General features: G+C 46.8%; 1 protein-coding gene across 1 annotated transcript in view; it reads left to right on the forward strand.

Moving 5' to 3' along the window:
• The first annotated feature begins 654 nt into the window (after positions 1 to 654).
• Positions 655 to 13,097, forward strand: part of MTA3 (metastasis associated 1 family member 3) — a 121,586-nt gene continuing 109,143 nt past the window's right edge. The window contains 2 exon segments of the mRNA XM_033144869.1: positions 655 to 766; positions 11,170 to 11,237. Of these exon segments, the coding sequence (XP_033000760.1) occupies positions 739 to 766; positions 11,170 to 11,237 (96 nt within the window). The 5' untranslated portion in view covers positions 655 to 738.

A 13,097-nucleotide genomic window follows, 5' to 3' on the forward strand; every position in this document is an offset into this window, starting at 1 on the left:
GCAAACTCGCGCATTTATTTATATTTTTGCAATTGCATGTATTGAGCGAGGTATGATGGCCAACATGAAAATCTGAAGCAGGAACTCCCACCACCAAACCCAACTTGTTCCACCCCACCCCGCGCTCTCCTAAACACTGCACCCTAATGCCAGCGTCCTGCGCTCTTGCTCTGCGCCCCATTTTGCAGAAGGCACCTGCGCCTTCCACCTCCCGCGCGCAGGCAAAACATCCACCTGTCCCTGCTAGGCAGGCGCGCACGCTCGCGCCAAAGGACCACGCACCCAAAAGGGGCACCTATTCCTGACCCCACTCCCCCCACTGGGTCCCGGAGACAGACCCACCCGAGGGAACTTTTTAACCCTTCCTCTCCCGGGCCTTAGGCGCACACGCACGTCGGCGTGGGCTGTGCGCTCTCGGCGTCGCCGGCGCCGCCCGCTCGCAGCCAACAGCGCTCTCCGCCCAGCCCAGCGAGGCGGGCCCGGATGCTCGGCCTTAACCCTTCAGCTTCCCGCGGCTTCCTCTCTCCGCTCCCTTCCCCCACCGCCGAGCGAGAGGGCCGAGGAAGCGGCACAGCCGCCTGGCACCCTGTTGTGGTGCCCGGCGTAGGTGGCGTCAAGGGCAGCAGCAGCAGCAGCGCCGGGGACGGCAGCAGCAGCGGAGAGGTCTGAGCGCTCCTCCCCCAGCCCGGCGTCGGCGGCTGCACAGGAGGAGGAGGAGGGCGCAGAGAGAGCGCAGACATGGCGGCCAACATGTACCGAGTGGGAGGTATGTGGGGCTGGCGCGGGGGGTCCTAAGCGCAGCTGCGGCCCCTCGGCTCCCGGGTTTGTACTTGGACGCCGAGGAGGAGCAGGAGGGAGGGCCTGCCGCCGGAGTCCCGAGGGGCGAAGGAGTGCGGCCTCGGAGGGCGAAGGAGTGCGGGGCCGGCACTCGGCCGGGCCGGAGCGAAGGGGCGTGTTGAGCGGAGCAGAGCCTGGCGCAGCACCCGCCCCCCGCGGGGAACCCAGCCTCCTTCTCCGGATGCTTTCCCACGAGGGAGGCCACGGCCCACCTGGCCAGGGAGGTGGAATTTGGGGGAGAAGCCCCCCCGCGCCGCGGCCTCTCTTCCGCGGGAAAGCGGGGGGAACCGCGCTCCCCGGGAATGGCAGTCTGTGCGCTTCCCAAAGGGGAGCCGCCGGCCCAACTCTCCCTCCCTTCTCCATTAATGGAGGTGGGGGAAAGCTTCCGAGGCCTCCCCGACCCCCTCTGGCTAGAAGAAAGCTCTCCCTTAGCCCCTGGTGTGTGGGGACCCTTTCAGGGGCTAGTGAGACGCACGACGGACCCCCTATTCTGACATCACGTGTTCTGGGGTTCACCTCTCCAGCCAATTCAGCATGGTCCTCAGCAGCCCCCCCCCCCCGTTTGCTTTCATGTGAAAATTGGCACAAGGCCTCTCTTTTGTCCCATGGGATCCAGTGGGGTTGCTCCAAAGCAAGTGGAGTGGATAGGAAAAAAGGATAACTGGTTTCTAAAAGGATGAGCGGTATGGAGACTGGATAGGGAGAGAATTCTCCTATACGTTATAACTGAAACTGGTGGCCCCATCCCCAGTTAAATTAGATGGCAGTAGCAAGTGCTTTTTTGCACAGAGCATAGTTAACCTCTGAGATTCGCTGCCGCAGGAGGTGGTAAAGGCCAGGGCTGGTGTCGGGTTGGCATCACACCAGTTTGGGAGTGGGCAGGTGAATGGGCAGTATTGGCAGTGGTGAGAGCATGAGGTGAGCCCTCAGAGAGGCACCCCCTCCCCAGGGTATCCCCAAACCTGAAGCTGGCCTGGCACTGGTGATGGTTTAGAAAGGGTTCGGTAAATATGGTCATTGATCATAATAGCTCAATGGGAAATCCTGTGTACAGAAGTTGCATATCAGTTGCTGGGGGAGTAACAGTGAATTTGTGGGTTTTCTAGGAGCATCTAGGTGGCATTTTTATGGAAGTGGGATGGTGGACTTTTGATATGATTTTGAAATAATACTTCTGCTTCTTAAGTGCCAATTCACTCAAAATGGCAGCACTTACTTTCTCTGTGTGATTGGGCAACTTGGGTGTGGAGAAACTCTAATCTGAAATGACCATTTAAATGGGAGGGCCACTTTCCTCTGCACAGCTGCGCACACACAGCTGTGTGTGAGAGAATAATGTCTGCTTGAGTGAACCAACTTTTAAGGCCTGGTTCTCAGAATCTGCTCACGAGGAGCATTTTGTTGTGAGGTTGAAATGGGCAGGAGGAGAAAAGCCTTCTGATCCTTGGAAGAAAAAGGTGGTATATAAATGTAATAAATAATATTTTTGAAGTGCAGATTTGGGCACAAGTGATGGGAATAGACCACCAGAGTGTTCCCCCCACACAGAAAGCTAACACGTCAGGGAGACAGCATGCCAGACTGTCACCATTTTGTAAGTACTTACAGTGGTACCTCTGGTTACGAACGCTTCGGGTTACGAGCTCCGCTAACTCAGAAGTAGGTGCTCTTGGTTGCAAACTTTGCCTTGGGATGTGAACGGAAATCGTGTACGAGAGCTGTGCGCGGAGCACGAGGCCCCATTAGCAAAAGCGTGCCTCCGGATAAGAATGGTTTCAGCTTAAGAACGGACCTCCAGAACGAATTAAGTTCGTAACCAACCATTTGGTGTACTGGCAAATATAGATACCAGTAAGTCAGTACTGGCAAATGTAGGCTGTGCAATTAAAGTAGATTAGGTGCTTTTGGCCAAGAAAATACAAATAATAATAATAATTGCAAGTATTTTTTATGGAAAGAAGGGTGTTGGAGAAAATACACAGGAAATAGTGACATTGTATCATAGGGTTGCCATATGTCCAGAATTTCCCGGACATAATCACTAAAAATGTCCAGGAAAATCCAAACGTATGGCAACCCATGTTGTCGTCAGTGTCATTTTGGGCGATTTTCTTTAAAAAAAGTTGAACAACTTTGTCAAAAAAAGAGCTCAACAGTGATGTATAACCTCCACATGGATTTTGTGCAAACAAATCTGGATGAATGCTCGATAAACAGGTTGCCTGGAAGACCCCTAGAACCTTTCTCCCTGACACTATTTAAAACAGAAGTGAGGAACCTGTGGCCCTAAGTGATGCCAGCTCCCATCAGCATCAGCCAGCATGGCCAGTGGTCAGAGATGATGGGAGTTGTAGTCAAGTAATACCTAGCAAAGACATCACCTTGCCGACAAAGGTCGACAAAGCAAAGACATCACCTTGCTGACAAAAGTCCGTATAGTTAAAGCTATGGTTTTCCCAGTAGTAATGTACGGAAGTGAGAGCTGGACCATAAAGAAGGCTGATCGCCAAAGAATTGATGCTTTTGAATTATGTTGCTGGAGGAGACTCTTGAGAGTCCCATGGACTACAAGAAGATCAAACCTATCCATTCTCAAAGAAATCAGCCCTGAGTGCTCACTAGAAAGACAGATCCTGAAGTTGAGGCTCCAGTACTTTGGCCACCTCATGAGAAGAAGAGAATCCCTAGAAAAGACCCTGATGTTGGGAAAGATGGAGGGCACAAGGAGAAGGGGACGACAGAGGATGAGATGGTTGGACAGTGTTCTCAAAGCTACTAACATGAGTTTGGCCAAACTGCGAGAGGCAGTGAAGGATAGGTGTGCCTGGCGTGCTCTGGTCCATGGGGTCACGAAGAGTCGGACACGACTGAACGACTGAACAACAACAACAACAACAATACCTAGCAGGCCACAGGTTTCCTCTCCATGATTTAAGGTATCAACACAAAGATTACGGTATCAACACAAAGATTATTCCAATAATAAAGGTTAATAACATGAATAAGACAACTGTTTGTTTGGAAGAAGGTGCATAGCAGTTGAGTGGAAACTTTGGCCCTCTAGATCTGGGTTTCCCAAACTTGAGTTTCTGGGAATTCGACCTGGGACCTTATGCATAAAAAAAGAACTGTGCTGAGGGAGAACAGAAATGGAGGAGGACAGGGCAGTCTGTGCTTGAAGGTTGGAGTGCTGAAGTCCAGCAGAGAAGACAGGAACAAAGAGACAAGACTTTTGCTTCTTCTGAGGAAGAAAAATGAGGGAGTGGAGGGCTATGAGGAAGTTTAGGGTCCGGTTGAAGGGAACTACATCGTCACAGCACTGCAACAAACACTGCAACACTTGACCCTCTGCTTCTTCCATAAGGGAAAATCCATGGATACTTCCAGAAGGGAACATCCATGGATACTTTTGACCCCATTGTTGGCCCTTCTAGCATTCAGTCATTGGAGCCCCACCTGCAGCCTGAAGTGGTACATACTGGACTCTGATTCAGTTCATCACCAGTGCTTTGTGAAGACTAGGCATGTCCCCCAGAATAATAATAAGTAAATAACCCAGAGAAGCATAGCATACATGATTCCAAGGATGAGCCGAAGGATACATAGCTTGAGTGGTGTGCCTTTGCACTCCTTTTTTTTTTGTTAGATGTGCAGTCTTCCTAGGAAAACTGCACTGAGGAACAAAAAGTTTTTCCTGTTTCCTGTGGGAAGCTGGCAGGCTCTTGTGACACCATGGAGTCACCCTGCCCACTCCACCCACTCGTTTTTGTTTTTGTTTTAAGAAGGCAAAAAAACTCTGGGTAAGCACACCGGGTTCCTGAACCCTACTGAATATCAAAGAAACAGACAAAAAAAATACATGGAGTGCAATAGGGAGATGGAAGGGCAACACTAGGAACTAGGTGTTTTAGCCTTGAGATTCCACCAGCTAAGACATTAACTATTGGCTTGAGTTGCACAGATATTTTATATTTTTGTACAAATACCCCTTATTCATGAATCTTAAAACTACTCTGTCTTTATGGCATCATTGCTCTTTAAAGATTCAGTTTGGCCCAGTGACATCTTACTATATGAGGTAGGTTAGGCTGAGAAAGGCAGCGAATGGTCCAAGGTCACTCAGTAACCTTCATGGCTTAAGTCAGGATTTGAACCCTGGTCTCCCAGGTCCTAGTCAAACACTCTAGCCACTACACCACATTAGCTCTCCTCAGCCACAGGTGTCTTAGATAATGTTAGGAATGCCCTGCCTCTTAATTCTCAGTCTTGAGGGGGTGGAGTGAGGTAAGGTAAGATGCTACCCGTTCACATGTATTATTTTAGTTGCTTTTGACTTGGCAAAGAATGTCCTGTCTTTCCTGGCCCTTTCACGTCAGGAGAAATTGGATGGGTGGTTGCAGTGGTTCTGTGAGGCTCTTTCCAATAGAGGGAATATAATAACCTGGATGTCCTTTCTCCTGTGTTGTAAGAAAACTTGCAATACTATTATTGCAGCTGCATTTTTCATGTTTTCTAATGCCAGGAGACCTGCAATCATGCTACAATCTTCTTTACGGTGTGGGAAAGTGAAATCTTAGGAGAAAGGCGGAGGCATGGCCACTTACCAGCTCACCTGTGGGGTAATTTTATCTTGCTCTGGGCAATTGCTTAATTGCACCTTTGCATACCTTGCCAGCAGGAGCAAGGAACTGGAGTTGTTACCCTGACCTAATTGTGAGCATCTCAGCCGTTCTCTTCCTCAGCAAGCAAACTTGTTTTCTTACTTTCATTCTTGCAGAAGTGTATTGTCTTCTGTCCCATAAGCCTGAAATGGCAAATGATCCTTAACTTTCAAAGGGGAGCATTTATTCAGTGAAGTGAGTCGGATACTGTAGTTTTCTACACAAGGGCTAGGTAATCTGTGGCCCTCCAGATGTTGGATGTTGATTCTTCATCCTCCCTAAGCATTGGTCATGCTGTTTGGAGCTGATGGGAGTTTGAGACCGGCAACATCTGGAGAATTGCCCCGTTTCCTACCTGTGCTCTACATGCTTCACCTGAAAACAACCCCTGTTGAACTCAGTGGGACTCAACACACATACAATAAACACATTGTCGATCTAGGAAATAGATGGCTCTTTAGGGGTTGCACAATTCTGCTTCCCTGTAAATACCAGTATGTGTGAAGAAATGGGTTGAGTTTGAAAACGTCTGCAAGTACGATGGTGTGCGATTGTTTCAGTATTTCAAGACAGATATGGAAGGGCTTGTAGGTAGTGCAGTGTAGGGGTTAGAGGTTAAACTAGAACCTTGGGTACCGGGTTTCAAGTCTGAGTCACTGGATAACCTTGGGCCAGCCACTGACTCTTAGCCTAACCTACCTGGCAGGGTTGTTGTTATGATAACATAAGGACATGCAGGGGCAAACCATGTATGCCACCTTGAGCTCCTTGGAGGAAAGTTGGGATATAAATGTAATAATAAGAATGATAATGCTAGCTTTCAATTTAGAGATCGACCTGTTGAACATACAATATATTTATTTTAGGGCTGTGGCGTTCAGTTGATCACAAGAAACATACACACATAGATACGGAGATATATATCTTTTAAATAAAACACTTTAAAAGCTGCAGATAGTACACTCTTCGAAGAAGCAGTCTCCCTTTTTTCTCTTAAGTTGGAGGGAATGCCTCTCCTAAGTTAATGCCCGCTATGGCAAATGCATGCATCATCTTGAAACAAAGAAAGTTGTCTTGTTTCAGAACAATTGTTTTTTTTTTTTTTATAAGATTTTATTATTTTCTATTAAAACAAAAGAAAAACATAGCATAAACACCAACATTAACAATACAAAAACACAATACATAAACACAATACATAAACACAATCAAACAATTACAATAAAAAGAAACATATACAAACCTTTAAGCTAACACTTATCCTCTTACTTTTCTTGGTACTATCTTCTCTATTTTTGTAAAAAATTGTGCAGTGTTTTTACATGCATGCATATGAGACCAACACATTCATTTAACCAAAACTTGTGCTTTTAATGAGCTAGGATTTATTTAGTTTAGTCCTGTATTTTAAATCTCATCAGTCCTATTCCCCCCCCCCATCTCATTGTTGAGCTGTCATAGCATAGTACAGGGTTGGTTCCCTCTAGACTCCAGTTCCTATCATTCCTGGCCAGAGCTGTTGTCTGAACGACACCTGCAGAGCAAAAACGTTGGTTACCCTGGCAATGGTCTTTGAAAACATCTCCGCTTAGCCACGAACTCACTAGATGGCCTTGAGCAAGAATTCTCTTTAATCTCAGCCCTTCTACTCTTGTCTTTTCAAACCGTAATATGGGACTGATGATGTTCACGCTGGCTTTGTTTAAATAATATTCCTCCGTTACTCATCCTCTCCTGTGCCTTGTATCAGTCCTCTCTCTCGTAGGAAGAAAGTATTAAATGTTTCGTGTGTTTCAAGCTACGGTTGTGATTTATTTTTTTTAGTGAAAGTATTACTGTGTTGTTTTTTTTTGTGAATTGCTTTGAGGTTTGGCATACAAATCTTAAGAAATAAAATTGAAAGGAGATGTAGACAGCTGCTCAGCCTTGTAGGTCTATGACTGACCGCCCTGTGATCCTTGGATAAAGTGGCTGGGGAGACCCAGCCAGATGGGCAGGTTACAAATAATAAATTATTATTAAATTATTATATAAACATAATAAATACATAAAATAAATATCTAGGAGGACAGTGATGGGGAACGTTTTTCTATGAAGGCTAGTTGACTTCCTTTTGGTGCTGTAGCCACTGTTGGGTGAAGCTGGAACAAAGGGAGGGTGGTGGTCGCAATATTTAGGGTTGTGTAGTGCACTTTCTGTCTTTCTCTGCCACAGTAATAGACGTTTTCTGGGAAATTTTCTCATGCAAATTAGGCTTATTTTTATAGTGTAATTTCCATCAGCAAATTTTCATTCTGCCTTGAAAATGTTTCTATGCAAGTTAGCCTGATATGCACCAGGAAAAATTTCCAGTTTGTGTTAGAAAGCTCCCTAGAGATTGATCTAATATGTCTTGAAACTGAACATTTTACAGGGAAAAATGAAGTACAGTATTTGGCAGGCTGGGGAGTGGGGTGGAATCGCTGGACATCATTGCTCTGCTACCATATCTTTGCATTAAATTAGGGCTGCATGTGGCCTATGAGCTTCTTGTTTTCGGTATGAGAAGTCCTGAGAGCAAGGGACACTCCTCAGAAGTCGGACCAAAGCTCACAGGTAGATTCGCTCACTGATCAGAGTGTTCACAGCTAGAGCACTCGCTATGCATATAGAAAGTCTCCAGATTGAGCAGCTTGGTGGCATGACAATGTTCTGTCTTGAGACTTTGGAGGGCTGCCGCCTGTCAGTTCTGGAATGGATGGACAAAATTGTCTCAGGCTGTTTTCTTAAGGTGTTGCATGTTCCACCAAATCACAGAGGCAAAGTGACTAACTAGACATGGAAGCAGATCTTCCTTTTCCTCAAGGGGCCGGCAAAGTTTTTGTGGCTTGGGCTGGTTCACGGTCCCGCAGATGTTGCGATGGGCTGGAGTGCGTGCTGTGCACACATGCACAAACACTATTTCCGGCGCTCCTTCTGGTGTGGAGGAGGCATGCATAGCTTCCCATTGGCTGCAGGAGCCTCCTGCAGCCAATGGGAAGCCAGCCAGTGTTGCGGAAGGCGGTCCCCACTCTGCTCTGCACCAGTTTAGCGTGGCACATGGGAGCTGACCGAGCAGGCGGTGGGGGTCCATGGGCCGGTTAAACCTGGGCCGGTTAGCCTTAGGTTGCCAACCCCTGCTCAAGGGCTACTGCATTAGGTGATTGGGTGTATCAACAAGCTCTCTTCTCTGATTCATTTAGGTCCTGAGTTCCTATGAGTGCAATGCTGTGTACGCTTAACTCATGAATAAGCTTTACTGGATATAGTTGGATATGCTTCTGAATGAACATTCATAGAATCAGTAGTTTAGTGGGGCCAAGCCACACATCAGTGCTGCTATACCTTACCCAGATGGCATTTGGCAAGGCTACACAAATGCACCAGTGGAGCCAGCTCTCTTCCTGGTCTACTTGCACAGCTCCCTATCGAGGCCAATGCCATCCTGATAAGCTACAGTGGCACTGCCCCATCACACAGTTTAGGGTGTGGGCTGTCCCCACCGCCTACATTCCTGCTGAAGTCTAGTTAAAGTCTTGCACAACCTGATTATTATTATTCAGATCACGAGTTGTCCAATCAGCGTGATGTTCCTCCTAGGGGGTCATGACCATTTCTTAAATTTTCAGACCTAAAGTCTTCCCTGGTGCAATGGTTTGGAAAAAAGTAGGAAGTCGCTTGCAACGGCCATGGCTAAGCCCACTTCCTTTCAGACATCTTGCATGAGTCATGATGGATAAGGAAATTGTTTCGGCTCTCAACTCTCCCTTGCTGTCCTGCACACTCCTTTGTTGACACTGATAGTAATTGTCCAGGTTAAGCATTGCATTTGCTTTCCACTCTTTTGGTTCAATCTCTCGAGTATTACTTTTTATTGTCTGTGTCGGTCCTACAGAAACAATGTTTATTTTCCCGCTGGCTAACTACTTAAAGATTATTTAGAGATGGGAGACATGGGGTGTGACCAGAAATTGAGAAATTGTTCTTCTTGTGTGAACTGTCATTTCCTAATTCTAACAGAACGCGAGGTGTTTGATTTTAGCTTCTTTCTCTTTTTTCAGTCTAGTAATCTAGAATTATACATTATGTGCAGCGTGTATAATCTAGAAGTAAAAATTTGCATAGGATTGAAGCTTTAAATGTAGTAAGCACTAGCTCATGATTCTTTTGGACATCTCGGTGCATCTAGTCATGCATGGATACTTCCTGCATGAATTGTAGTATTTTGATGTTGTGCAAAGGAACGTCGGAAGCTGTCTTTATTATGCTGAGTCAGACCATTTGGTCCATCAAGCTCAGTACTGTTTACACTGACTGGCAGTGGTTCTTCTGGGTTTCTGGCAGGGAGTCTTTCCAGTTCTAGTTGGAGATACTGGGGATTGAACCTGAGACCTTCTGCATGCAAAGCAGATGCTCTACTACTGAGCTATGTTCCTTCCCTCTAAACCTTGCCATGCCTCATGCTGGGAAATTATGGGACAGGTGCTGCAGTGAGATAAAGGCTGTGGTTGGGATCAACACAGTCACTTGTTCTGGAGCTCTACAGAATTCTCTCAGTTGGTAGAACACGAGGCTCTTAATCTCAGGGCTGTGGGTTTGAGCCCCACCTTGGGCAAAAGATTCCTGCATTGCAGGGCGTTGGACTAGATGACCCTTGTGTTCCCTTCCAGTTCTACAATTCAGTGATTTTAGACACAAGTGGAGCCGCATTTGACATGGGATGGGTGAATGAGGGCTGTGCATGAAACAGAAGAATATTGGTATATGGATGCGTTGTGTTAATATTTCAGACAATGGTTCTGACTAGAAGAAGCTGTGTTATGGAAGGATAGTTTTGCAGAAATGCTAACTCTTTAAATGATGGCTTTTAATAAGCGTTACACAGATTAATTGAGGATAAGGCTATCAGTGGTTCCTTATCCTTATGGTTATTGTCTATCTCCACTATCACGAGGCAACGTACCTTTGAATGCCAGGAATCACAGGTGGGGAGAGGGTTGTTGCACACTCAGGTCTTGATTACATTCTAGTTCGCCCCCCCCCCCCACAACAGCAACCAACTTATGGAATTAGAGAGAGAGAACACGAGAATGAACCACGAGACTGTCGTTTTTGCTTCCACAGACTAGCGTGGCTGCTATCCCTCTAGTAATAAGTTCATGCTGCCTTAACTTTAATTTTTGAGGGTTGCTAACTTTCCCGGGTGGGCTGGTTAGGAAAAGTTCCCATCTGGTGGAAAGTTTTATACATCATCTTAACTTTATAGCTGTGATTCACAAATGGTTTTGCTAGCACCAGATTAATTCATTTCAATTGCAAAAAAAGAAAGTCTTCTAGTACTGGTATTGTATGTGAATCTCCCACTTGTGTAAAATATAAGCCATTGTATAAATCTTTGTGGGGCTGAATCGTTAGTGAGGTTCCACTTGGTTGGTCCTAGGAGAGGCAGAAGAGAATTTATTCATGAGCTATAAGCATCTAAAACATAATAAGCTCACATATTTTGCTAGCCTTGATTTAAGGCCCCGTGAACGTAGAAATAATGGCAACGTATGCTTGGATTTAAGCATGAAACTCTCGGGTTTATTTTTCAGATTTATTCTTGTACTGTTTTCTGCAGAACTTTAAATATATTTTCGCCTTTTCATTACAGATTATGTTTATTTTGAAAACTCTTCAAGCAACCCATATCTGATCAGGCGAATAGAAGAACTTAATAAGGTACATGAATATGCAGTCTTTTGTGCCACTTGACAAAGAGTTGATGTCCTTCCACAGTGGAACGCAGAGGTGTAATTCTTTTATAAAATATGGAAGTTATTCCGCGCCCCCACAGCCTTTGTGTGAAGTTTGTGAAGAAATGCTTTTTTCCAGGGCTGCATTTTAGAAAATGAAATATACTTCAATCTGTGCCATAACTGGAAAAAAAAGCCCATGCCACCTAATAGATCATTTGGCTTTGTTTAGATGAACTGTGATTTAGTACTTGTATTCTCCTCTCCTGGCTGCTGGAATCCTGTGGCGGCAGGATGCAACCTGCTGGAGACAGTCTGGAGGTGTATAAACGGTATAGCATGCAGTGGAAATCCACAGCTGGGTGATTATAGGGGGAGCCTGCAAAGGACATACATCAAGAGAACGAATGTCATAGTGGAGCAGGACAAGGATTAGCTAAGCACACTCTGCAAGATCACAGATAGAGTAGTTGACTGCCTGAGCTGAGCTGAGCCTTGCATATTGATTGGCACATGCCCAGGAGTTTGAACCAAGCCACTTTTGCTTTGGTGAGGAGTGACTCTTTGATGGGGTTGCAGCCTGACTTGGAGCCCAGCAAACATTAGGAACCAAGGAAGCTTCCTAATACAGTGGTACCTCGGGTTAAGTACTTAATTCGTTCAGGAGGTCCATTTTTAGCCTGAAGCGTACTTAACCTGAAGCACCACTTTAGCTAATGGGACCTCCTGCTGCTGCTGCGCCGCCAGAGCACGATTTCTGTTCTTAAGCGGAGTTCTTAACCTGAAGCGTATTTAACCCGAGGTACCACTGCAATAATAACAATAGTTGGATCCCTTCCAATCGGGATTCAGGCCTCACCATGGGACTGAAACCGCCTTGGTCGCGCTGGTCGATGATCTCCGGCGGGCTAGGGACAAAGGTGAGAGCTGTTTCCTAGTTCTGCTGGATCTCTCAGCGGCCTTTGACACCATCGACCATAACATCCTTCTAGACCGGCTAGAGGGGTTGGGAGCTGGAGGCACTGTTATACAGTGGTTCCGCTCCTTCCTCCTGGGCCGTGTTCAGAAAGTGGTGGTGGGGGATGAGTGTTCAGACCCCTGGGCTCTCACTTGTGGGGTGCCTCAGGGTTCTGTCCTCTCCCCCATGCTTTTTAATATCTATATGAAGCCGCTGGGAGAGATCATCAGGGGGTTTGGGCTGGGTGTTCATCAGTATGCGGATGATACCCAGCTCTACCTCTCTTTCAAATCAGAACCAGTGAAGGCCGTGAAGGTCCTGTGTGAGTGCCTGGAGGCGGTTGGAGGATGGATGGCGGCTAACAGATTGAGGTTGAATCCTGACAAGACAGAAGTACTGTTCTTGGGGGACAGGAGGAGGGCAGGTGTGGAGGATTCCCTGGTCCTGAATGGGGTAACTGTGCCCCTGAAGGACCAGGTGCGCAGCCTGGGAGTCATTTTGGACTCACAGCTGTCCATGGAAGCGCAGGTTAATTCTGTATCCAGGGCAGCTGTCTACCAGCTCCACCTGGTACGCAGGCTGAGACCCTACCTGCCCGCGGACTGTCTCACCAAAGTGGTGCATGCTCTGGTTATCTCCCGCTTGGACTACTGCAATGCGCTCTATGTGGGGCTGCCTTTGAAGGTGACCCGGAAACTGCAATTAATCCAAAATGCGGCAGCTAGACTGGTGACTGGGAGTGGCCGCCGAGACCACATAACACCGGTCCTGAGAGATCTGCATTGGCTCCCAGTACGTTTCCGAGCACAATTCAAAGTGTTGGTGCTGACCTTTAAAGCCCTAAACGGCCTCGGTCCTGTATACCTGAAGGAGCGTCTCCACCCCCAT

The sequence above is a fragment of the Lacerta agilis genome, chromosome 3 (genome assembly GCF_009819535.1).
Source record: "Lacerta agilis isolate rLacAgi1 chromosome 3, rLacAgi1.pri, whole genome shotgun sequence".
Taxonomy (NCBI): Eukaryota; Metazoa; Chordata; class Lepidosauria; order Squamata; family Lacertidae; genus Lacerta; species Lacerta agilis.